Source organism: Cyprinus carpio, chromosome B10 (assembly GCF_018340385.1).
Source record: "Cyprinus carpio isolate SPL01 chromosome B10, ASM1834038v1, whole genome shotgun sequence".
Taxonomy (NCBI): Eukaryota; Metazoa; Chordata; class Actinopteri; order Cypriniformes; family Cyprinidae; genus Cyprinus; species Cyprinus carpio.
In genome coordinates, this window is record NC_056606.1 from 24,724,021 (window position 1) to 24,749,780 (window position 25,760).

The window sequence follows — 25,760 nt, forward strand, 5'->3', positions numbered from 1 at the left end:
CTAATCTAACAACAATTAAAAATTATAAAAGTACCAAGGCCTACCATTATTCACATAGTGGGAAAGTGGGTCATGTACTGTTCCACAGCGAGGGTGATTTCATCTTTTTAAAAGCAAAGGTGCACCGAGCCGGTGTGGTGCTGGTCAGTAAACAGGGGTCGGTGGAGACTACTGGATGTTCGTGCATCGCTGCTTTGGGAAGGTTGTGTAGCCACGCAGCCTCGATATTATGGAAGCTAAGACTATCACACACATCATCATTATTTATTATTTATGATAATATCTCGCAGCGATTGTGTTGTTAGCATACACTAAGTATGTTATAAATGTATAAAAGTATATTAACGTGTTTGTGACATACACAGCTGCTGACCTGATGACCATCGTCAGACTAAGTAGACTAGCAGATTTTCTTTTACAGTTAAAATGAGCCAAAAAAGATTATATATCACTTATAAAAGATTAAATACAAAATTAATAGTTATTAAGATTGATGTGGTTTGGAATTGGTAAAATATACTTGGGAAAAAAATATGATCAGAAAATCAACTCGCCTAGTAATTCTGCACAGTGTATATGCAAAATGTAAGGTAAAGGTAAGATTTGGTAGGTGTACATTAAGTCTAATCAATGAATAAGGTAGGTAGACATCAAGTGTAATAATAATGAACGATTCTGAAATAAGACAACTGTGAAAGCTTTGAAATTTCTTTTAAGTTTGTCATGTTCTGTACAGGGCTGACGGCCTGTAAGCTGCTCATCTGGGTTCAATCACAGCAAGTTCTGCTACATGTCCCATACAATGAGCAGTTCTGTGCCAAGACTGTAGCTAGACTAAAAACCTTTTAAGTATATGCTTCCTCGTGTCAGATAAGTTTCAGGTAGGCTACCTGCTGCTTTCCACAAGATACTTGCAGCTTTGTAAATAAGCAGGAATGAGAATAATTAGGGTTAAGGATAGGATATTAGATAATTGGGGTGAGATGTAGAGGGTGTGTGTGAAGACTGGAACTATTTTAAATAAGTTGTTTTAAATCAGTTGTGTTAAACAAGAGACAGACAGTGATTTGTGTTTTAGAAAATGTATAATTTATTATAAGTTGTATAAAATCATTTGTGATTTGTTGATCAGTGTTTGTTGTTTTCAGGAAGCAAGAAACAACTTCTACTGACCATCCTGTAAAATTTCACCGTTTAATTTCCATATGTAATAAACCAAGATAGAATTAACTTGCAAACTTGACATGACTTATTCCTTCAAATCAGAGATTAAAGATAAAAAAGATCAAAGATAAAAAAAAAAAAAAAAAACTATTCACAACAGGTAATGTCAGGTGACATTGTAAAGGTTCGTAAAAATAACTATTACAGCAGGTAACTTCTGGTGATTTTCAGCATGATCAGGGTCATGTGGATCTGATCACCCTCACAGCTGTCCACTGCATCACTAGCGGTCATCGATACATCTGTGGAAATAATTAAACATTTTTACATTAGTACTTAAAATACATCATGAGAATTAATATATGATGGGACCCATACTTAGAACACTGTGTGTGTGTGTGTGTGTGTGAGAGAGAGAGATGCATTAAAAACAAAACCGTATACACACTCTAACTGTAGTGTTAAAATGTAGGTCACTATCTGAATGAGAAATGTAGCTAGCTGGCCTGCTATCACCTGCAATCTCTGTAATTTACACTAATAATGTGAGCTATTGTAATGTACCATAATATCTTGTACTACCGTAAATATGAAATAAATATGTGGACAATGGCAATCATGGAAAATTCGTTGTACTTCGTTAACTGCTCGTTACTGATCTTAAATGTATTCATAGAACCGACTTCATAAATCTAATGTTAGGCGAACAAGCACATAGCTAGTTAAGTTAAGGTTAGCTTACCCGAATCTGACAACCTTTTGAGCACCCGGCGTGACTTCTTTACCGGAACATCGTAGGCAAGCCATTTCTCGGGGTAAGTGTTCACCAGTCGGCCTCCCGTCCATGAAATAGTATGAACACACATAAGGGCGCTTGGGTGGGCACGTCAGCCGTTGCCTCAGATGCTCCTCTTCTTTAGGTGATGGGTGTCAATTGTCAAGTGCACCACGACACTCCGACCGCTTCACATTGTGTTCGTTACATCGTTGGTGCAATTGTTTTTTAATACAATTGTTATGCAGCCCCTAACTGAGAATATAATACTTGATATATTTGCGTTCTGTTATCTAGCCACTAGCTTAGGTACGTCAGACCCCTCAGCCGGAAGTAAGACGACAAAACGAACGCAATGGCGGCACCGTTGTTGCCATGGAAAATAAGGTGAATAATGTGCTTCAGAATGCAATTAATTTATGAAATATGCTTAAAACTGACCTTCTACTCCTGTTAGGATAACTTAAAAATAGGACTAAGCAGTGACCTTGAAATTTTGTAAATTGTAGATTGTTCTCTAATTTTGATCTTCACTGTACAAACTTTTAGCGTTATCAACATTTTTGAGAAGTTTAAGAAAGCAGTTATGTTTAAAATAGAAATCACTCAAAATCAAGTATGTTACCTTAAAGACGCATTTATTATTTTTTCACAAAAATGTGAAACTTAACCGAAACACTGGAAAAATACTTTACAGCTGGAAATCTGAGGAATATTGCTTCAGTTGCCTCCTTGCCACTGCATGGCGTTGTGTCAGCTGTCTGGGATTGATGGTTCTGGTTAGGGCAAGAGCATTCTGGACAGATAAATAAAAAATAATTAAAAGCCACATAAAAGACGTCCATTTATGTATTAAAAAGAAAAAGGGCTTTTTACATATGAAATAGTCAGACCTGGGTTATTCTAAACCCTGGGTGAAGGGAATCCTGTGTTTTCTTATTTCACACTGCTCATACTTTATCCGGGGTTAACAATTCATCCTGGGTATTCATAAACTCATTTCACAATGTAAATTTATAAACCCCAGATTAACATTAGTTGTGTTTGATTTGAAGTGGCACTGTGCAGACCAATCGGTTTGTGACATCAAAGTACAGTGAGAGTGATTCGAAAGCATACAGAACCATCTGATCTATATAGCGGTCGTGGTACTTTGATGGGTTGCTGTCGTATGCCTCTAGTTTGAGCTCCGTCACGTTATTCCTCTATCTTCTATTTTTTTATTGTTGAAATCTATTTTATACACCATCATTTTCATTTCTATAACGTGTGATTATATCCTCTATCATATTCTACAACAAAAACAATCAGAGCGCCTTGTTATCACTAGTTTTATTTTGATTTCACGAGTCCGCTAGTAGCTTATAGCCCATTAGCATAACCAGCGTGGTTGTCTCTAAACCCGCGTGCATCGCTAATACTCTATTCACACACATTACAATTGCCTTACTCACTGTAACTTGATTTAATGGCGGATGTTTGTCTACCTTTGAGTGCAGGTGACGACACGTTCGAGCTGCATTCGGTGCAGCTCGAGCTGGAGGCCGTGGAGAAGCAGATTCGGGTCCTGGAGCAGAGGCAGGCCCAGCTGAGAGAGTGGAGAGCCGCGCTGGAAACCTCCCGGGCTGACGCTCACAAGTCCAGGGTAAGTATACAGCGCGCTGCTAACAGTCCCACCACCTCCACCCCGTGTGTTTTCTCTGCACAGGCCCGGTGCACCCAGGACGCGATCTGCCCAGATGTCCTTCACGCCGGCGCCGGGGGACACCACGGACCCTGGGTGCATCCGCAGCGGAGGACGCGAGCCAGGCCCCGGGCGACGACTTCTTCCCCTCCGGTCTTCGAGATCTCCACATGGAACCGCTTCTCTCCCCCTTCCGCGAGACGGAACGCGACGCTGTGATCGTCGGAGACTCCATCGTCTGACACGTCCGTGCTACGTTAGCCGAAGGTAAAGTGCACACTCACTGTTTCCCTGGTGCTCGTGTTTTCGATGTTTCTGCGCAGATACCCGCGATCCTGAAGGCCGACGAGAGCCCCAGAGCGGTCGTGCTTCACGCAGGGGTTAACGAAACCACGCAGCGGCAGACGGAGACGCTGAAGAGGGACTTCAGGAGCCTGATCGAGACGGTTCGCAGCACGACGCCCGCGGCGACGATCATCGTGTCAGGACCACTGCCCACGTATCGACGAGGACACGAAAGGTTCAGTAGATTTTTTTGCTCTAAATGAATGGTTATTGTCATGGTGTAAAGAACAGAAACTGCTCTTTGTTAATAATCGGAATCTTTTCTGGGAGCGACCTAGGCTTTTTCGCGCTGATGGCCTGCACCCCAGCAGAGTCGGAGCAGAACTCCTGTTAGACAACATCTCCAGGACTCTACACTCCAATCCAGATTTTACTAAATTTAGCCATTTCTCGGGGTAAGTGTTCACCAGTCGGCCTCCCGTCCATGAAATAGTATGAACACACATAAGGGCGCTTGGGTGGGCACGTCAGCCGTTGCCTCAGATGCTCCTCTTCTTTAGGTGATGGGTGTCAATTGTCAAGTGCACCACGACACTCCGACCGCTTCACATTGTGTTCGTTACATCGTTGGTGCAATTGTTTTTTTTAATACAATTGTTATGCAGTGCCTAACTGAGCATATAATACTTGATATATTTGAGTTCTGTTATCTAGCCACTAGCTTAGGTACGTCAGGCCCCTCAGCCGGAAGTAAGATGACAAAACGAACGCAATGGCGGCACCATTGTTGCCATGGAAAATAAGGTGAATACTGTGCTTCAGAATGCAATTAATTTATGAAATATGCTTAAAACTGACCTTCTACTCCTGTTAGGATAACTTAAAATAGGACTAAGCAGTGACCTTGAAATTTTGTAAATTGTAGATTGTTCTCTAATTTTGATCTTCACTGTACAAACTTTTAGCGTTATCAACATTTTTGAGAAGTTTAAGAAAGCAGTTATGTTTAAAATAGAAATCACTCAAAAATCAAGTATGTTACCTTAAAGACGCATTTATTATTTTTTCACAAAAATGTGAAACTTACCGAAACACTGGAAAAATACTTTACAGCTGGAAATCTGAGGAATATTGCTTCAGTTGCCTCCTTGCTACTGCATGGCGTTGTGTCAGCTGTCTGGGATTGATGGTTCTGGTTAGGGCAAGAGCATTCTGGACAGATAAATAAAAAATAATTAAAAGCCACATAAAAGACGTCCATTTATGTATTAAAAAGAAAAAGGGCTTTTTACATATGAAATAGTCAGACCTGGGTTATTCTAAACCCTGGGTGAAGGGAATCCTGTGTTTTCTTATTTCACACTGCTCATACTTTATCCGGGGTTAACAGTTCATCCTGGGTATTCATAAAACTTATTTCACAATGTAAATTTATAAACCCCAGATTAACATTAGTTGTGTTTGATTTGAAGTGGCACTGTGCAGACCAATCGGTTTGAGACATCAAAGTACAGTGAGAGTGATTCGAAAGCATACAGAACCATCTGATCTCTATAGCGGTCGTGGTACTTTGATGGGTTGCTGTCGTATGCCTCTAGTTTGAGCTCCGTCACGTTATTTCTCTATCTTCTATTTTTTATTGTTGAAATCTATTTTATACACCATCATTTTCATTTCTATAACGTGTGATTATATCCTCTATCATATTCTACAACAAAAACAATCAGAGCGCCTTGTTATCACTAGTTTTATTTTGATTTCACGAGTCCGCTAGTAGCTTATAGCCCATTAGCATAACCAGCGTGGTTGTCTCTAAACCCGCGTGCATCGCTAATACTCTATTCACACACATTACAATTGCTTTACTCACTGTAACTTACTTTAATGGCGGATGTTTGTCTACCTTTGAGTGCAGGTGACGACACGTTCGAGCTGCATTCGGTGCAGCTCGAGCTGGAGGCCGTGTAGAAGCAGATTCGGGTCCTGGAGCAGAGGCAGGCCCAGCTGAGAGAGCGGAGAGCCGCGCTGGAAACCTCCCGGGCTGACGCTCACAAGTCCAGGGTAAGTATACAGCACGCTGCTAACAGTCCCACCACCTCCACCCCGTGTGTTTCTCTGCACAGGCCCGGTGCACCCAGGACGCGATCTGCCCAGATGTCCTTCACGCCGGCGCCGGGACACCACGGACCCTGGGTGCATCCGCAGCGGAGGACGCGAGCCAGGCCCCGGGCGACGACTTCTTCCCCTCCGGTCTTCGAGATCTCCACATGGAACCGCTTCTCTCCCCTCCGCGAGACGGAACGCGACGCTGTGATCGTCGGAGACTCCATCGTCTGACACGTCCGTGCTACGTTAGCCGAAGGTAAAGTGCACACTCACTGTTTCCCTGGTGCTCGTGTTCTCGATGTTTCTGCGCAGATACCCGCGATACTGAAGGCCGACGAGAGCCCCAGAGCGGTCGTGCTTCACGCCGGGGTTAACGACACCACGCAGCGGCAGACGGAGACGCTGAAGAGGGACTTCAGGAGCCAGATCGAGACGGTTCGCAGCACGACGCCCGCGGGCGGCGACGATCATCGTGTCAGGACCACTGCCCACGTATCGACGAGGACACGAAAGGTTCAGTAGATTTTTTTGCTCTAAATGAATGGTTATTGTCATGGTGTAAAGAACAGAAACTGCTCTTTGTTAATAATCGGAATCTTTTCTGGGAGCGACCTAGGCTTTTTCGCGCTGATGGCCTGCACCCCAGCAGAGTCGGAGCAGAACTCCTGTCAGACAACATCTCCAGGACTCTACACTCCAATCCAGATTTTACTAAATTTATCCCTCCCTGATATGAAACATTGAACCTATCAAAACACCTAATTCTACCTTATCATTTAACCAGTGAGGATATTTCAGAGTTTCAAAATCACAGCTCCCTAACACCTGTCCACACACAGACAATCTACCTCCACTGTCTACCTCAACACTCTCATGCTTGTTCGGCTCTGCCAGAAGTGTCTCAGCCTCTGTCAAATAACACCACATTTTAAATTTCACATGCAATAACACCTAAATTATTTACATACCCATAGTTACAGTATAATAAATGTATAACATTTACCTACTACTCACCTGGCAAAGCTATTGTAGCACAGTCGAGTTTTCTTTCAAAGAACCAGACTGGTCACCCGTGTCACCTGCAACAAAATAAGCTGCAATGAATGACATCTTTTAAATTGGACGTAGACAACAATTGTACCCTCAATGATCTTACCACTGTTTCTTTTCTCAATTTTTCTTCTTTTGGTTCTCAACATTCTTTTTCTTTTCTGGGTTGAGAGTACATGAATTTCGACTTCATATCATCTTTCTTGCTTAGAAGTGGTAGAGCATCTTCCTTTGGAAAAGAGCATTTCATCTTTCCTGCAAGTTCACCAATGACTGCAGTCGCATTTCGCAACAATTCAAGATCAGTGCATAGGTATGACAGATCCAGGAGAATTTTTAATTTCTCTCGTAGAACACTCTGTGCAGTGGAAACTCCATTTGCCTCCACATCCATGTTCAAGCATTGCATGTCAAGACTGTCTTTGGCCACAGGATGTACAGTCTTGCTCTTTTCAATCACTTCTTTCACCAGCAAGTGTTTCTGACCTGATACCACCTCTGAGTCAAGAGAGACATATGGACTGTTTATGTAATCCAGGCACAAGGAGTACCATGAGCTGTCAGTGTGTTGGAAAATAGCAAAAAAAAAAAAAAAAAAAAATGCTTGCAGGGTAAAAAAGATGATTTAAAAGATCTGCATTCACATGATGGAAAATGGTCTTTGTCTCCGAGGTCTACAGAGTACCAGTCACATGACTGTTCACTCTGGACTTTGTATACACCCTTGCTCTGTTCTTGAAGATTTTGGAAGGTATAATGAGCAGCTGCCTCTATGCTTTTCAGGCAATGTTGCACAAAGCTTCTTGGACGGTCCCAAAGGAACTCAGGAACATCAGAACTGTAGAGTTCACTGCTGTATGTGTAATTAAGTTTAGCGTATGAGAGGAGCTGCTCAGGTATGAATTCAGTAATTATCATTTCAACTAAAGATGATACTGTTTTAGTACCTGAAATCTTCAGGTAAAAGCTCTTCAAAGAGTTGTTCATTGCTTCACTGCCATTGTTTGTGTTTATGGAAAAATTAAATCCATTTGTGGAGAATCCTCTGCACCACCTCTGAAAATAAACAAGATATATATATATATTTTTTTTTTTACACTATTTCAATTTGAAAAATGTCTTTATAACCTCCCTTTACTGTCAGTGTACATAAATGCATAACAACCCCCACTGTGACAATATAAAATTTTCATGGACACTGCTGTAACCCCTACCTCTTTAATCATGAGCCACCTTTTCTCAACATAATTTCGAACTGCTGTGTTAGTTTTATACAAGACACTGTCCCTGGGCTTACTTATGTCTGCCTCACATGTTTCTCTATCATGTGCAGATGCTACACTATGAAGGAGGCCAAGAAGTTCACTGCGATCCTGATCAGAGAGATGGTTTTTGCCTGCAACAGTTACATCAAAAAGACTATTAATTTTTAAAATGTTAATACTACTCATATATAATGCACATGTAATCTCTAGCATTTGGCCTGTAAAAATGACTTTTTACACAACATCACTATTTCTCCATTAATAAACATTTTGTAAACAGCAAAGTTATTACTCTTAAGGCAGCTGGAGATGTAGGAAAAGAAGAAATAAAAAACAATCTGTTTTAAGGCAGGATGAAGCATGATTATGACAAATATAATGGATAATTTCCCTTATTATTTTAATAGTGTTTAATATTGATTGCTGAAATGTCAGTGGGGCAAATTGTGATTAGTTAAAATGCTCAACCACCGCAGAAAGTGCATAGTAAATGCATAAATTAAGTAACATTAAAAAGTTCAAATACAATACTGTAAAAAACAATTGGTTTAACTGTGGCACCAGCAATTGTAACCTTGAGTAATGATACACTGATTTGACTCTTATAATCAATCATAAAGATAAAGAAAGATTTAAAGAACTTATTTTCCCACATGCTCACAAAAGGTATTTGTGAGCATGTTGGAAGATCAATTGAAGTGCCTGGTATTCTTGTTCGCAGTAATATAAGTAAGTAATAAGTAATTATTTTATAGGACAAGGCCTCAGAGATTGCAATTATGGACTCATTTTCACAGATGAACTCTGCAACAGGTTTGTAGCCAACATTTGTCCTGACAACAACTAAATAAGTGGCAAGGCATATTTTGTTGTTCTGAATGTGGCATCCAGGAGAACCATGTCTCCGTATCGTTTCAGAAGTCTCTGCTGTTCTTGGGACTGATGTACAAATAAAAATGTATTCAGCATGGTAGGCTCCTTATCTTCACTGACACAATCACCATCTTGGGATGATGTTTTAATGTCTATGATTTGGGCCTCTGAGCATTTTCTGAAAAAAAAAAAAAAATGCACATGATTTTGAATGGTATGGCTAGCTGTAAAGTAGCACTGATCATGTGACTTTGGGGTGACACAATCTGAAGGCGAGAGTTCAGTGTTCACAAACTGTCGAAGAACTTTCTTAAGGAAAGGCACAGATGTAATTCCTAGAGATACATACTCTTGAATTTTCTTCTTCACAAGAGGCTGGATATTTCTTGTGTATCCGCTTTCTGCTGAAATCTTGTGGTGCTGGTGGGCTGTCTCAAGTGGTAAGCTGATGTAAATTATTTCAGATGACTCTGCTTAATTTTTTCTGTAGAGCTGTTTTGAGAGTGTCCATGATGATTTGTTTCCTCTCTTTTAAAGCTCCTTTTTCAACACTGAATTTATCTAATCTGGAAAAAGTTCAAATATGTAAGAATATAATACATTGAAACAGCTGCTAAACAGAAAAAAAAAATCCTAATGGTATATTGTATTTTTCTCAGTAAAACCACTTTAAAATTATATTTATTATGAAATATGCTATAAAAATAAATCTGAATTGAATCAAAATAATTTTTCTTTAGGTTACTAGGTTAAATCTATCAATGGGTATTTTTTTTCTTTAATACGATATAGAAGTCTTTAGTCAATATAAATGACAATTATTCAACCTTACAAATTTACCTTACAATATTATCTGCTCTTATAAAGACGGTTCTGTATTTTATGTATGTATGCATGTATTTATTTGTAATTTAGGTAAGGGGTTCCTTGTTAGGGGATCACCATATTTGGGAACCTTGGCATTAAAATATATATAAAAAGATTGAAGATGACCACAAATTTTCTTCTATTAAATTCGGATAAGACAGAGATATTACTTACTGGACCAAAAAACAGTACACAATGAATGAATGAATGAATGAATGAATGAATGAATGATGCATTTATATAGCGCTTTATTGTGTATTGTTGTACACCCAAAGCACATCATGTGGGGGTCTCTCCTCAACCACCACCAGTTGGATGATGAGACGGCAGCCACAGGACAACGGCACCAGTGTGCTCACCACACACCAGCTACAGGTGGAGAGGAGAGAGAGATAGAGCCAATCAAGTGGTCAGACTGTGTGTGTGATTGACAAAGGCCTGGGGGGCAATTTGGCCAGGAAACCGGGGTTACACCCCTACTCTTACGAGAAGTGCCATGGGATATTTAATGACCACAGGGAGTCAGGACCTCGGTTTAACGTCTCATCTGAAAGTCGGTGCTTTTTTATAGTATAGTGTCCCCATCACTATACTGGGGCAATAGGACCCACATAGACCACAGGGTGAGCACCCCCTGCTGGCCTCACTAACACCTCTCCCATCCAGGTACTGACCAGGCTCAACCCTGCTTAGCTTCAGTGTGCAACCAGTCTTGGGCTGCAGGGTGATATAGCTCGTAGATTACAATTTGTAACTAGACGGATGTACTGTTACTTCCTCTACAGTCAAAAATATGGGTGTTATATTAGACAGCAACTTGTCTTTTGTAAATCATATTTCCCATGTTACCAAAACAGCATTCTTCCATCTTAGAAACATTGCCAAGCTACGAAACATGTTACCTTAGCAGAAAAGCTAGTTCATGTGTTCATAGACTGGACTATTGTAATGCACTGCTAGCTGGTTGTCCTGCATCCTCAATAAACAAGCTACAGGTAGTCCAAAATGCAGCGACTAGAGTCCTTACCAGGTCAAGAAAATATGATCATATTACCCCAATACTACAGTCTCTGCACTGGCTACCTATTAAGTTCTGTATCAGTTACAAAATATTTTTACTTATAAGGCCCTTAATGGTTTAGCTCCTGCGTACCTAACTAGGGATATGCCGGTATCAAATTTTCATGTTGCAATTAATTGCTAATGCTTTCATCAGGGTATACGGTATTATCACAATATTGAACCTTAGTTGCAAAAAAGTGTTGTCATAATACAGTTATTTCTAATAACAAAAATAACAACATTAACAGCCTACAATAAAGCAATACACAAAATAATATATAAAGTTAAGAATTTTACACAGATTAAAGTGCAAAAGAATTATAAAGACCAATAGGTATCACTTTACAATAAAATCTCAAGTCACCTTTATTTATATAGCGTTTTAAACAAAAAAGATTGTGTCAAAGCAACTGAACAACATTAATTAGGAAAACAGTGTGTCAATAATGCATATCAAAGGCTGGATGTCTAAATGGTGCCCGCAGATTAACACAGGTTTCATAGACAATTGGACTAGCTTTTAGGGCAGACCTGACCTGTTGAAAAGAGATGGTCTTCATCCCTCCTGGGGTGGTGCTGCTCTTCTCTCTAGAAATATGGCACATAGTCTTAGAGTTTGTACTTGACTAACTGGGGCCCAGGTCAGGAAGCAGACAGACAGACTGGCTAAACTGACCGTCTGCTAGCCGCCTCCAGTCACAGAAGTCAGTTTAATTCTCAGCACATAGAGACTCTTTCACCTAGATATCACACTATAGAGACTGTGTCTGTTCCCCAAACTAGAAAATACAAAAAACGTCCAAACCAATTTAAGAGTAACAATTTAATTGAGGTTCAACAAATAAAAAACAGATGCAGTACGGAGAAACAAATGATAAAGCTTGGCTTGTTGAATATCAGGTCCCTTTCTACAAAAACACTTTTTGTAAATAATATGATCACTGATCATAATCTAGATGCACTCTGTTTGACAGAAACCTGGCTAAAACCTGATGATTACATTATTTTAAATGAGTCTACCCCCCAAGATTACTGTTATAAACATGAGCCACGTCCAAAAGGTAAGGGGGGAGGTGTTGCTTCAATTTATAACAATGTTTTCATTTTGCATTATTGACACACTGTTTTCCTAATTAATGTTGTTCAGTTGCTTTGACACAATCTGTTTTGTTTAAAGTGCTATATAAATAAAGGTGACTCGACTATTAGCAAAATTTCAATGCAAATGAGGAACAGTGGTAAATGGTGAATTTTTCCTATTTTTATTACATGATATGGCATGGCAGTCCAAAACAAAACTCAGGGTTCTGGGTTAGGCATGTCCTATACAGACTATATTCAAGCCATAGAAAGTCAAAGCTCTTGCTGAAAAATGCACAATCTTCCAGCCATATTGTGCATTTAATTCATGTAATATAATATAATAGGATTGAGTCGTAGGTGTGGGAAAACTCGGAAAACAATGTGTTTGTTTAAGGAGTGATGCGGCGCTTCTTGTTCGGCGTGTGTGTCATTAAGGCAGCAAACAGCTGATGTTTGTGTGTCTTTTTAGCCAACATTCACATAACACTCCAGTACTCCAGTAATAGAAATAGCTTATTTATTCAGCTTTCAGTATATAAATCTAAAGAAGGCGTTTAAATATCGGTTTCAAAAAACTGACCCTTAAGACTGGTTTTGCAGTCCAGGGTCACATAGTTGATGAACATAAAAAACAAAAACCTACACAGGGATATATTTTGCCTTCATAACTCTATATTGTTGGAGCATTGAAACTTCAGCCTAATGGGCTTCATCACATTGAATGCTTTTGGACTCTTTTTTTTTTGTTTTTTGTGTATACTCCTACATTCTCGATAATGTCAGCTTGCATATGGTTAAAACAACATTTATGGTAATTAAATCGCTAACCCCTAGACTGAATATCAAGTGTGTGTGTTTATAACTGAGCGTCTCGTCTCTCTCAGGTGGATTCACTCAGATCTGGGACATCGATGTGCTGTGATCGCACACATCAGGGACAGAAGATCAGACAATCATTCAGATTCTAGCTACTCGTTTCCAAGCCAATAACTGATTCTGCGTCCTGTTTTAAACTGCACTGTGACAGTGGAGGAGTGTGTGTGTTTTTATCTCCAGAAGCACATTTGCACTACCAGAAACCTCACGAGCGTTCTGCAGGTGTTTCAGGTGAAGTCATGCTGGATCCGCCCTTTAATTCACCGGGAAAAAGTCACGGATACCGTTTCTGTTGGCTCAAGCGTTCAGACAGTCTGCGTTAAACAGTCATTTCACTGGAGTCCTCCAGGAACACTAACGTAAATCAACCACAACATGTAATGTGTACAACGATGGTCACAAGCAGCACTTCTAAAAGAACCACAACAATAATGGAATCTGTGAAATGCATTGCATGTGTTTGTTTGAATGTTACACAATATTTCACTCAGGGCTTGGATAATGACTTGTTTTATTTAGCATTCAGCTAAAATCATGCACAATTCCTGACAGTTCGTAACCATTCCTGATGAAGATGAGCTGGTCTTTATGGTGTTTGGCAGACCTGCAGCAGTCCTTCGCTCCACAGCCCCAGCAGCAGGCCTGCTTTATCTTCATCCTGCTGGAGCTGCAGCTGCGCAGCCGGGACATGATCGACTCGCAGCAGCTGCTCCAGAGCCGCCAGATGAGACAAGGGGAAGCGCAGACCCTGAAACTGAAGATGCTCAGCGTGAGAACCACACCACTGGACAACCAAGACAAGTGGGTGCTGTTAGTCTGAGAGCTAACGGACCTGTGAGACCACCTCCTCCTCTTCATCATCTTCATCATCATCATCAGATGTTCCCATCATATGCATTTCTCTCTTGTTCTTTAAAGAATGCAACACAAACACCACCAGCTCTGTGGCCTCGTCCTGATCAGAGACATTAGAGACCGTAAGAACTTGCTTTGTGTGTGTGTGTGTGTGTGTGTGTGTGTGTGTGTGTGTGTGTGTGTGAGTGTGAGTGAGACACTGCTGGTCAAAAGATTACAAAAAAATTTTCAGCAGCACAACTGTTCTCAACATTGATAATCAGAAATGTTTCTTGAGCAGCAAATCAGCATATTACAGGTGCTGGTCATATAATTAGAATATCATCAAAAAGTTGATTTATTTCATTAATTCCATTCAAAAAGTGAAACTTGTATATTATATTCATTCATTACACACAGACTGATATATTTCAAATGTTTATTTCTTTTAATTTTGATGTTTATAACTGAAAACTAAGGAAAATCCCAAATTCAGTATCTCAGAAAATTAGAATATTGTGAAAAGGTTCAATATTGAAGACACCTGGTGCCACACTCTAATCAGCTAATTAACTCAAAACACCTGCAAAGCCTTTAAATGGTCTCTCAGTCTATTTCTGTAGGCTACACAATCAAGGGGAAATACTGCTGACTTGACAGTTGTCCAAAAGACGACCATTGACACCTTGCACAAGGAGGGCAAGACACAAAAGGTCATTGCAAAAGAGGCTGGCTGTTCACAGAGCTCTGTGTCCAAGCACATTAATAGAGAGGTGAAGGGAAGGAAAAGATGTGGCAGAAAAAAAATGTGTACAAACAATAGGGATAACCGCACCCTGGAGAGGATTGTGAAAACAAAACCCATTCAAAAATGTGGGGGAGATTCACAAAGAGTGGACTGCAGCTGGAGTCAGTGCTACAAGAACCACTACACACAGACGTATGCAGGACATGGGTTTTTCAGCTGTCGCATTCCTTGTGTCAAGACACTCTTGAACAACAGACAGCGACAGAAGCGTCTCGCTTCAAAAAGGACTGGACTGCTGCTGAGTGGTCCAAAGTTATGTGCTCTGATGAAAGTAGATTTTGCATTTCCTTTGGATATCAGGGTCCCAGAGTCTGGAGGAAGAGAGGAGAGGGGACACAATCCACGTTTCTTGAGGTCCAGTGTAAAGTTTCCACAGTCAGTGATGGTTTGGAGTGCCATGTCATCTGCTGGTGTTGGTCCACTGTGTTTTCTGAGGTCCAAGGTCAACACAGCTGTATACCAGGAAGTTTAAGAGCACTTCATGCTTCCTGCTGCTGACAACTTTATGGAGATGCAGATTTCATTTTCCAACAGGACTTGGCACCTGCACACAGTGCCAAAGCTTCCAGTACCTGGTTTAAGGACCATGGTATCCCTGTTCTTAATTGGCCAGCAAACTCGCCTGACCTTAACCCCATAGAAAATCTATGTGGTATTGTGAAGAGGAAGATGCGATATGCCAGACCCAAGAATGCAGAAGAGCTGAAAGCCACTATCAGAGCAACCTGGGCTCTCATAACACCTGAGCAGTGCCACAGACTGATCGACTCCATGCCACGCCGCATTGCTGCAGTAATTCAGAACAAAGAAGCCCCAACTAAGTATTGAGTGCTGTACATGCTCATACTTTTCATTTTTTATACTTTTTAGTTGGCCAAGATTTCTAAAAAAATCCTTTCTTTGTATTGGTCTTAAGTAATATTCTAATTTTCTGAGATACTGAATTTGGGATTTTTCCTTAGTTGTCAGTTATATTCATCAAAATTAAAAAGAAATAAACATTTGAAATATATCAGTCTGTCTGTAATGAATGAAAATAATATACAAGTTTCACTTTTTGAATGGAATTAATGAAATAAATCAACTTTTTGATGATATTCTAATTATATGACCAGCACCTGTAGAATGATTTCTGAAGATCATGTGACACTGAAGACTGGAGTAATGATGCTGAAAATACAGCTGCGCATCACAGAAATAAATTTCAGTTTAACAGAGATTCACACAGAAAACAGCTGTTTTACATTGTAATAATATTTCATTGTTTTTACTGTTTATGATCAAATTGCAGCCTTGGTGAGCTGAAGAGACTTCTTTCAGAAATATTAATATGTTAATTATTCCAAACTTTTGACGGTAGCGTGCATATATTTTATATAAAGGTGTGTGAGACTCTTACGGTGTTGTCTTGACTGGGCTCCACTGTTAGAAGAAGATGCTCTTTGAACCGGAGACACACGGTGTCTTCTAGCGACGGCGGTTTCCCAGCTGAAAGAGAAGAGAGAAAGCGTCATCATCACAGACGTCAGCGGTGCATCAAACAGCAGGCCAGAGAGACTCACTGGGTTCGAGGTCGGCCTGCTCCAGCAGGTACGGTGGTAGTCTGTGGGAGATGAAGTCTCGTTTCATAGCAGTGGAGCGCAACTCTTGATCGTTGCGCTCGAGAGCGTCAGCCAGACGCCGCAGAAACACACTCATCCGCTTATTAACATCAGAACCGAAGCTGGGAGCCTGAGGCATCGAGACGAGGAAACACACACGGTTAGAGCCAGAGTCAGAGTCAGAGAACCAATGGGGAAACTGTGCTCACCGTCAGGAGGTTACGAGGCAGACCGGATCGCATCTCACCATCTCGCCTCATGCAGTCGAACACGCAGCCGGGAATCACGTCCAGCATGAAGTCGCCCCATGACCTGAACCACAAGAGCTCACATCTGAACCCACATGTAGCTTTGAGCTGTCAGAAATAGTCAAGCAATGTACAATGTGTACAGAGTGTACATGTTTGGGTGTAATTTGGCAGGGAATCCAGTGCTTTCCCACACTACCACAGTTCAACATGTTCAAATCTTAAAAAAAAAAAAAAAAAAATCATATGCTCTCATGTTTATTTAATTTGTAACACATGAGAACTATTCATGTTGGGGGTTTACTCTTTTTACCTGTTTGTTTTCCCAGGGTTTCTGCAGGTCTTATGAAGGTAAATTTAAAACTTTTTTTTAAGACTGGAGACATAAAATGACATTTAAAAAAAATGGTAAGTCTTGTTTTCTAAGAAATTTATCAAAATGACGTGAATTTATGATTAAAGCAAGAACAAATTTCTGCCAAATCAACTTCATTCAAAGGAAAAACAAGGATATTTTTCTGACTATTGACAGAAATTTGTTCTTGTTTTAATCATAAACTCATTTCATTTTGTTTAGTTTCTCAGAGAACAAGACTTCATATCTTCACTTTGCATCTCCAGTAAATGTGTCTTGATTTAAGGATGTTTAGGTATTTGTATTGGAACGCAATCAAAAATACTGAAGAAGAAATTAATTTATGTGCCGTTCATGCAACATTAAATGCCACAACTATATGAATTTAAGACTTTCTGCTCTGATTTAAGACCTTTTATTTGAGGCTTTTATTTGTGGAAGGGTGAATTAAGACTTTTAAGACCCACAGAAACCGTTTCTCATAATGTGACTTGTGCTGAATTATAGTGAAGCTAATGAAGTTCATAGCAGAACACAAGGGTTAACCACAGCTGTCTAGAGTCTGTGAAACACGCATGACCGAGTGCAGACGTACATGTTCTGGTAGGTGCTGAGTGTGAGGTGAGTGGATCGCTCCACGCCGGCCGGTGTGTCCGCCTGATGGATGGTTCCTCTGGGGAAATACAGCAGGTCTCCAGGCTAGAGGAACAACAGCAGGTTCAAGCACAAGAGTACATGCATCTGCCTCAACATCTGGTCTCTTTTTCAGTCTCAAACCTGCAGGATGAAGTCGTGTGTCGGGGGCCCGATGCGGTCCTCGGGCTCCAGGCTGTACTCGCGGGCCAGAGGGACGGTGGGCTGGTAAAGCCTCCAGTGTTTCTGTCCCTCCAGCTGAAGGATCAACACCTAAACAGACACCAAAAAAACATGAAGGTCAGTCGTGAGGACACTGGAGGGTCAGATGGTGTCATGTGACCCCCACATTAATGTTCACGCAAAACAAAATATATCTAAACAGGTCAAAATAGTGATCTGTGACGTATGATGCTGAATATCACAGTTTTTATTCTCTATTTGTATGAATAAAGGGTCTGGAGACACAATGTTTTTTTAAATTTGTGGAATAAAAATAATAGTTTTTCTTTTGAAGTAAAAATATTTTACACCCTTGGGGTCAGATGGGCCACCAGAATTGGCATGGTGTTACTAGTGTTGTCATTTCTTTTATTTAATACTGATAGTAATTAATGGGGTTATATAATATTTTCATAAGCTAATGTTTGTAAACTAGTGTTTGTATGACAGAACTAGTGTTAGTGGACTAGTGTTAGTAAACTAGTGTTTGTATGACAGAACTAGTGTTAGTAAACTAGTGTTTGTATGACAGAACTAGTGTTAGTAAACTAGTGTTAGTGAACTAGTGTTTGTATGACAGAACTAGTGTTAGTGGACTAGTGTTAGTAAACTAGTGTTTGTATGACAGAACTAGTGTTAGTAAACTAGTGTTAGTGGACTAGTGTTAGTGGACTAGTGTTTGTATGACAGAACTAGTGTTAGTAAACTAGTGTTAGTGAACTAGTGTTTGTATGACAGAACTAGTGTTAGTGGACTAGTGTTAGTGGACTAGTGTTAGTATGACAGAACTAGTGTTAGTAAACTAGTGTTAGTGAACTAGTGTTTGTATGACAGAACTAGTGTTAGTGGACTAGTGTTAGTGGACTAGTGTTTGTATGACAGAACTAGTGTTAGTAAACTAGTGTTAGTAAACTAGTGTTTGTATGACAGAACTAGTGTTAGTAAACTAGTGTTAGTGAACTAGTGTTTGTATGACAGAACTAGTGTTAGTAAACTAGTGTTAGTGAACTATTGTTGGTGGACTAGTGTTAGTGAACTATTGCTAGTGGACTAGTGTTAGTAAACTAGTGTTAGTAAACTAGTGTTAGTATGACAGAACTAGTGTTAGTGAACTGGTGTTAGTGAACTGGTGTTTGTCTGACAGAACTAGTGTTAGTAAACTAGTGTTAGTGAACTAGTGTTTGCATGACAGAACTAGTGTTAGTAAACTAGTGTTAGTAAACTAGTGTTAGTATGACAGAACTAGTGTTAGTGAACTGGTGTTTGTATGACAGAACTAGTGTTAGTAAACTAGTGTTAGTAAACTAGTGTTAGTATGACAGAACTAGTGTTAGTGAACTGGTGTTTGTATGACAGAACTAGTGTTAGTAAACTAGTGTTAGTGAACTAGTGTTTGTATGACAGAACTAGTGTTAGTAAACTAGTGTTAGTGAACTAGTGTTTGTATGACAGAACTAGTGTTAGTAAACTAGTGTTAGTGAACTAGTGTTAGTGGACTAGTGTTAGTGAACTATTGTTAGTGGACTAGTGTTAGTAAACTAGTGTTAGTAAACTAGTGTTAGTGAACTAGTGTTAGTGGACTAGTGTTAGTGAACTTATGACAGGACTAGTGTTAGTAAACAATAGTTATAAAAAAATAGTTATAATAACACAAAAATAGTTATAAAACTAGTGTTAGTAAACTAGTGTTAGTATGACAGAACTAGTGTTAGTGAACTGGTGTTTGTATGACAGGGTTAGTGTTAGTAAAACTAGTGTTAGTGAACTAGTGTTTGTATGACAGAACTAGTGTTAGTAAACTAGTGTTAGTGAACTAGTGTTTGTATGACAGAACTAGTGTTAGTAAACTAGGGTTAGTGAACTAGTGTTAGTGGACTAGTGTTAGTGGACTAGTGTTAGTGGACTAGTGTTAGTGGACTAGTGTTAGTAAACTAGTGTTAGTATGACAGAAGCTAATCACAGACAACCACATCTTCTATGACAGGGTTAGTGTTAGTGAGCTGGTGTTAGTTAGCGTGGATCACAGACCTCCACATCGTCGTAGTGCGGCGGGAGGCCCTGCGAGGCCTGAGGAGTGATGTAGATGTTGGATCCGACCAGCGAGCCGAAGAAACTCTCCAGCCGCTCCTGAATGCGCCACAGCTCATCCTGCAAACAGATGAAGAACAGGTCAGCTTCCTCACAAACACCGCGGGCCAGAATTCCTCTCCGCCAGGTCTTACCTTAAACCTCTGAGGCTGGTGCAGCTGTATGGTGGCTCTCCTCTCCTCCAAGTCCTTCTTCAGCTGGCTGAACTTCACTTTCCCTGCTTTATTCAGCACTTTCTTCTTGCCGTTCACGCAGCGGCAGACGTTGAGGTCCGTGGCGTATCGCAGGCCGCGAGCGCAGAGCTGCTTCACGTCTGACAGCTGGAACAGAGAGCCGTAATAAGAGGCCAGATCCGGATCGGACCGGTGTAGGACCAGCGGCTTCTGCTCCCAGTACTGCTGGAAGAACTCGTCCAGCCCGACCGGACTGATCAGACTCTGGAAGAAATCACGCGGCGAGTCGAAGCACAGCGGAGCGGAGCCGTTCACGACCTTCATCTGCTTGACAGGCACATCATCATCATCCTCCTCCTGCTGTCCATCACGCCGCTTCACTCTTCTGCCTTTATTTGGCATCTCTATGGAGTAAAAATGCTCTAAATATCAAGTTATTCTTGATCTCAAACATTAGAATATGAAAATACCCTAAACCTGATCACACTGGGAAAAGTGCTGTGCTTACGCAATATCTTTATCTTGATATACAAGACAAACACACTGAGGAAGATATTTATTTAGCCTTGCATGAAACATTTAATACCATGACTTTTTAAAAATTTAAAACCTTTTTAAGGCCTTAACGTGTAGAAGGAATATATTAAGCACAATATTTGACTGAGACAAAACTATTTGAAAATCTGGAATCTGACAGTGCAAAAAAATCTAAATATTGAGAAAATCATCTTTAAAGTTGTTCAAATGAAGTTCTTAGCAATGCATATTACTAATCAAAAATTAAGTTTTGATATATTTACGGTAGGACATTTACAAAATATCTTCATGGAACATGATCTTTACTTAATATCCTAATGATTTTTGTCATAAAAGAGAAATGTATAATTGTGACCCATACAACGTATTGTTGTCTATTGCTACAAATATACCTGTGCTACTGATGACTGCTTCTGTGCTGCAGGGACACAGATTTTTGGTATTGCAAACATTTACTTCAAGTTTGATTTTTGGCCACCTCTGCTTTTAATTATTCTGAATACTCTGTATTCTTTGAGTTTCTGATTTTGAGCTACAGAATGATGAAATAAATCAACTAAATGAGCTTTCATTATGGGGGGAGAATGCAAACACGTGAAAGTAGGAGTGGTAGAAGAGGAGAAAAATGAATGTTATAAGCAAAACTTCAAAGTAAATTTGTTATTTTAAAACGCATCGTCACTGTCAAACTAAATTACAAAATGCAATTGATGATTTGACATGTTATCATCACTACAATCTCGAGGCACATTTGCAATACAAAATGGAACACAACGTAAAAACGATTATTTCCAGTTTGATAAAGCATTTCCTTACCGATACAAAATAATGTTAAGTTTAGATTTTTTCTTTTATTTCGTTTTTAAAACAGACTTGTTTAATATTCCCACTCTGCTAGAGAGAATTTCTCAACAAATAAAAGCAAAGGCAATCTATGTTAGCTTACATACATTAAAAAAACTAAAGATTCCAGGCATGGTGTTTATTATAAAGTATATACGAGCAAATAACGGACTCGTTTAACAATCGCGATTCTGCTAAACATGCAGTGACTTACCGACGAGAGCGTCACAAACCCACGTGCGCGGACTCCGTGTCACATTTAAAGCGCTCCGGGTGAAAACCTTTAAAAAGCGTTCCGGGACCATTGACGCAAACCTCATACATTTCCAAGAGATTTCAGACGAGCTTTGGAAGTTACTATAGTTTTTCTCGATTGCTAACACACAATTCACCATTTTCTCAAAAGTATAAACACAATCTCAGAACTACACACCAGCTTGTACAAACCTCAATCTGTCATGTCAAAATAAAAAAAACATTCTCTTAATCATACTATAACCTCAGATGACACACACACACAAAAACCCTACAAATACACAGACTGACACCGAGCACACTAGTGAGATCAGCTCAGAACACTGTGACAAAAACAACTTATTGGGAATTGAGTTATTTTACAGCTCAGAGCTTACAGTAAACCGCAGATAACAAGCGTGAGGAAAAATTCATTTTCATCACATTAATGTGAAGAGACCTGAAATCCAACAGGAAAGTTCAACACCAATGAACTGAATATGAAATGCAACAATACCGTCAATTAGCGCACAGTAAATCGAAATGTGTTTAGAGTTTGTTTAGAGAACTGAATGATTCAGTTACAGTGTGTGAGCCATCGAGAAGAACAGAACTATAAGCGGTTACTTTTGTTCATACTCGTCCCCTGCAGACACATTTTAGATACGAAATTATATTTATGCAGTAAATATCACTCATTTTTTACGCTGTTAATCACTTTTTAAGAATAGACCTGAAAATTACATTTCTAACTTAAACTGGTGTAAATCAAAAAAATTTTTTTCAGAGCCTAGACTTAAGTTTGGTCTCTTTTCAAAGAAAAAACTTGGCAGATTATTGCTGAAGTGGAAAAACTGAAAGCAAAAATTATAGATGTTTATAGTTATGAACAATGCACAAAAATACGATATTCAAATTTTATATGAAATCAATTTTTTCTGAAACCTGTTTTACTCTAAAACTGGATGAAAATCAAAGCCATAAATCTAAATAAGCTGTGTTCCAAATTTGCGGTTGATATCACAAAAAAAAAAAAAAAAAAAAAAAAAAAAAATCACTTTCAAAGAAGCCAAGTGTGGACTCTTTTTCAGGACCATTTAACCTTTTCAATCATGAACATGATTGTGTGTTCACATAGCAAGTGCCAAAACAAAGTTTCATACCTTTCCAATAAAGTATAAATTAGAAACGACTGAAGAGCAACAGAGGGTTAACATCTCTCACCTGGAGGTCTGACATTTGACTTTCACGTGTGGTGAATTCTAGAAGGGTTTTTTTTTTTTTTTGCCTGTTTGAATCAGTGCAGAGCAAGCAGGTTTAATACATGATGAAATCATACGATGTGTTTCTCGATGGAGTGCGCGAGCGTAACTTGCCTCGTGATACAGACGCGTGTGTTTATCCTGATCAGCACACCGTCCACTCGCAGGAAGAACCGCAGCAGCTGCGCACAAGCTCGGTCTGAGATCCGAGTCAGAGATCTGCGTACGGTTACAGCGCAAGTGTTTAAAGCACACAGGCACCTGTATCTGCAGGTGCTCTCTTAAGAAGTCCCCCTGTAATCCGTGGTGTAGGTCCAGTCACAGCGCTTCACCACCACTCACCCCCATGTCATCCAAGATGTTCATGTCTCCCTTTCTTCTGTCGCAACTTATAGCCTATAGCGAAACGATCTTTCTTCTTAAAAATATATATATAAACCCTTTTCACCCCGACTGCTCGTATTGTCTAGCTCTGCGAGGTGCATGCATAACCACTGTTGCCAACTCTCGCGAGACAAATAAGCAAGCGCTGCTTCACAAACAAGACCAATCTTTTAAAATAATTTATCAATATTATTTAGCAATTATTTATTACCCAAAAAATTAGCCTGCAACTGAAAGTACCGTTTTATATTAAAAAAAATATTTTATAAAAATCAAAATCAAAGCAGGAACGAAACTCATCTCCAATTACCTGTGAGTAGAATAGGATTGGAGAGATGGAAAAGAAAAACAAGCGCTTCAAAGGGGAGCCATAACATACAGTAGGAGGCCAACCAAAACGGTGGTTCTACCCCGCGCGTGTACCACCGCCACCGCCGCCGCGTCTGCAAAGTGCATTTGCAGCTTTTGACCGCTGAGTGGCGCTTTAACCACAAGTTATCAAACAAGCGCACCAAAGCACATTTTCGCAAAGAGACGTCAGTTTTGCCTCACCGATGTGTTACATTCAGTGCCGGCGCTGTGGTGGGGCATTCGAGGGCCGTGCCCCCCCTAGCGGTCATTGATGCCCCTCCTACAGGCCATGGCGTGGCCCAAAAAAAAAAAAAAATCCCTTTTAGTTATTATTTTAATATTAAATGTTAAAACTGTAACTTAAATTAAATAAAATAAAAAGAATGGGGGAAAATGCATAATTTTGGTTGCTCATGGCACGTTACTAGGCTTCGTCATGGTGAATGCTTATTGGTCGCCGAGTAAACTTGTTACATTTGATTTGCAGCGCGCGCGCAAAATCCATTTCAAGTTGAAGAACAGTTTGTCCGTCTATATTATAGACAGTTGTTAGCAGCTAATTATAAAAAAAAAAAAAACAAAACACAGGTGAATTGTTGATGAATGTTTGTGGGGTTCTAACTGCATTTGTGTTTTATACTTGGCTGTCTGTAAAGATATACGGCCTTATGTCATTTCTGCTTGGTGCGTGCATAAACTGTTGGGAGGTGTGTACCCAGGTTAAAACCAAGTATTAGCATAAAGTAATAGCAGAAAATACATTTATTTTTGTCCTTTATTTATTTTGTTTAGAAAATGAGTCATTTAGAGTATTTAAAGTCATTGAAACCCTAAGAAAAAACGGTGTTCAAAGAAATTATTTTATTTGTTGAAGCACACTTTGTATTTTTCTGTATTTTATTTTTTTCCATTTCCTGTATTTTCTTTTCTTTTATCTATTTCTCAAGTTCTACAGAATTTGCATTCTACGCAAATCAAAAACTACAAAATCAGTTAAACCTTATACCCTGTGTGAGTGGCTCATTATTGTTGTGACATCCTTATTCTCTGCAGGGCGAATTTTAGTCTTCTGATGGTCCATACGCAGACATTTGTGTGATGATGTCCAAACTCGTTTTATTTAAGAAAAAAAGCCTTAAGTTTTCAGAAACATCTATACGAAAACACTTTGTCTGATGGGGACATCTTTTTTTGCCGGTTTTTCAAAGCTTCAAACTGATTCAGTGTTTTATTTTTGTCGTCGTAATTTGTAAATTATTTAAGTATAAAAATATATAGCTATTCATTGTAGGCCCAATTTTATGTTTTTTTTATTTAGCCTATATTATATTTATATATTATTATTTTCTGTCCTGTTCTGTTGTTTAGGCTATCTGTTCTGGGCCGGGTTTCCCTCGATGTAGCCTAGCCTATCTTAGCTCTTAAAAAGCGCTCTCTACGTGCAAGGTTATAAACGTTAGCCGCAATTCCTCGCGCGTTTCCCAAAAATGTACATTTTCCCAAAAATGTAACGCGAGAATGAGTCGCTGTCCATTCGCTGACGTGCTGAACTGCTATACTAACCTTATATTGAATCGTATTCTGAACGTTTAACCTAACAATCGTCATCTGTTGTGTATTAGGAATCAAGACAGGTATAAAAAAATTTTTTTAAAAAAAATTATATAATGACATTCTATATAGATAGATCATTGGAGCTAACATTATAGGGTAGAATGTCATTCTATATAGATCATTGGAACCGTATCCGGTCGGCAAAACAGCAAAATTTTCAGCGCTGTCTTCTGTTCCTCTTTTTAGATAAAACCCAAAGTCTAAAGGCCCGTTCACACCAAGGACGATAACTATAAAGATAACGATAAAGATATAGTTCTAAAAATCGTTTTCAGTATTAAAGAACAGCAGCGTCCACACCACAACTATAACGATAAAGACAAAGAAAAACGATATCGTTGGAATCACTTTCAAAAACGATTTTTTTCCAGCTGATGAACGATAAAAAAAAAATATTGGCAGCCAATCAGAATCCATCCTGTTGTAACGCGCTCGAGAATTTAAAGCGCCAGACCGAGCGTGCGCTTAGAATAAACAGAAGAT

At 39.6% G+C, this 25,760-nt stretch overlaps 1 protein-coding gene across 3 annotated transcripts; it reads right to left on the reverse strand.

Annotated features, from left to right (window-relative positions):
• Positions 1-13,584: 13,584 nt before the first annotated feature.
• On the reverse strand, positions 13,585-23,173 carry LOC109092733 (ribosomal oxygenase 2-like). Of its 3 annotated transcripts, none has more exons than XM_042733360.1 (10): positions 23,043-23,173; positions 20,014-20,456; positions 19,820-19,939; positions 17,714-17,842; positions 17,532-17,635; positions 16,543-16,645; positions 16,295-16,463; positions 16,132-16,220; positions 13,923-14,045; positions 13,585-13,844 (listed from the first exon to the last, which is right to left on the reverse strand). In XM_042733360.1, exons 2-10 carry the CDS (start codon positions 20,452-20,454, stop codon positions 13,677-13,679), a joined length of 1,446 nt encoding a protein of 481 aa, XP_042589294.1. In that variant the 5' UTR covers positions 20,455-20,456; positions 23,043-23,173; the 3' UTR covers positions 13,585-13,676. The 3 variants fall into 3 exon arrangements, with proteins under 3 accessions (XP_042589294.1, XP_042589295.1, XP_042589296.1); XM_042733361.1 differs by lacking the exon at positions 23,043-23,173 and adding an exon at positions 21,647-21,750 and having other exon boundaries at positions 20,014-20,454; XM_042733362.1 differs by lacking the exon at positions 23,043-23,173 and adding an exon at positions 21,463-21,598.
• Between the last annotated feature and the right edge of the window lie 2,587 nt (positions 23,174-25,760).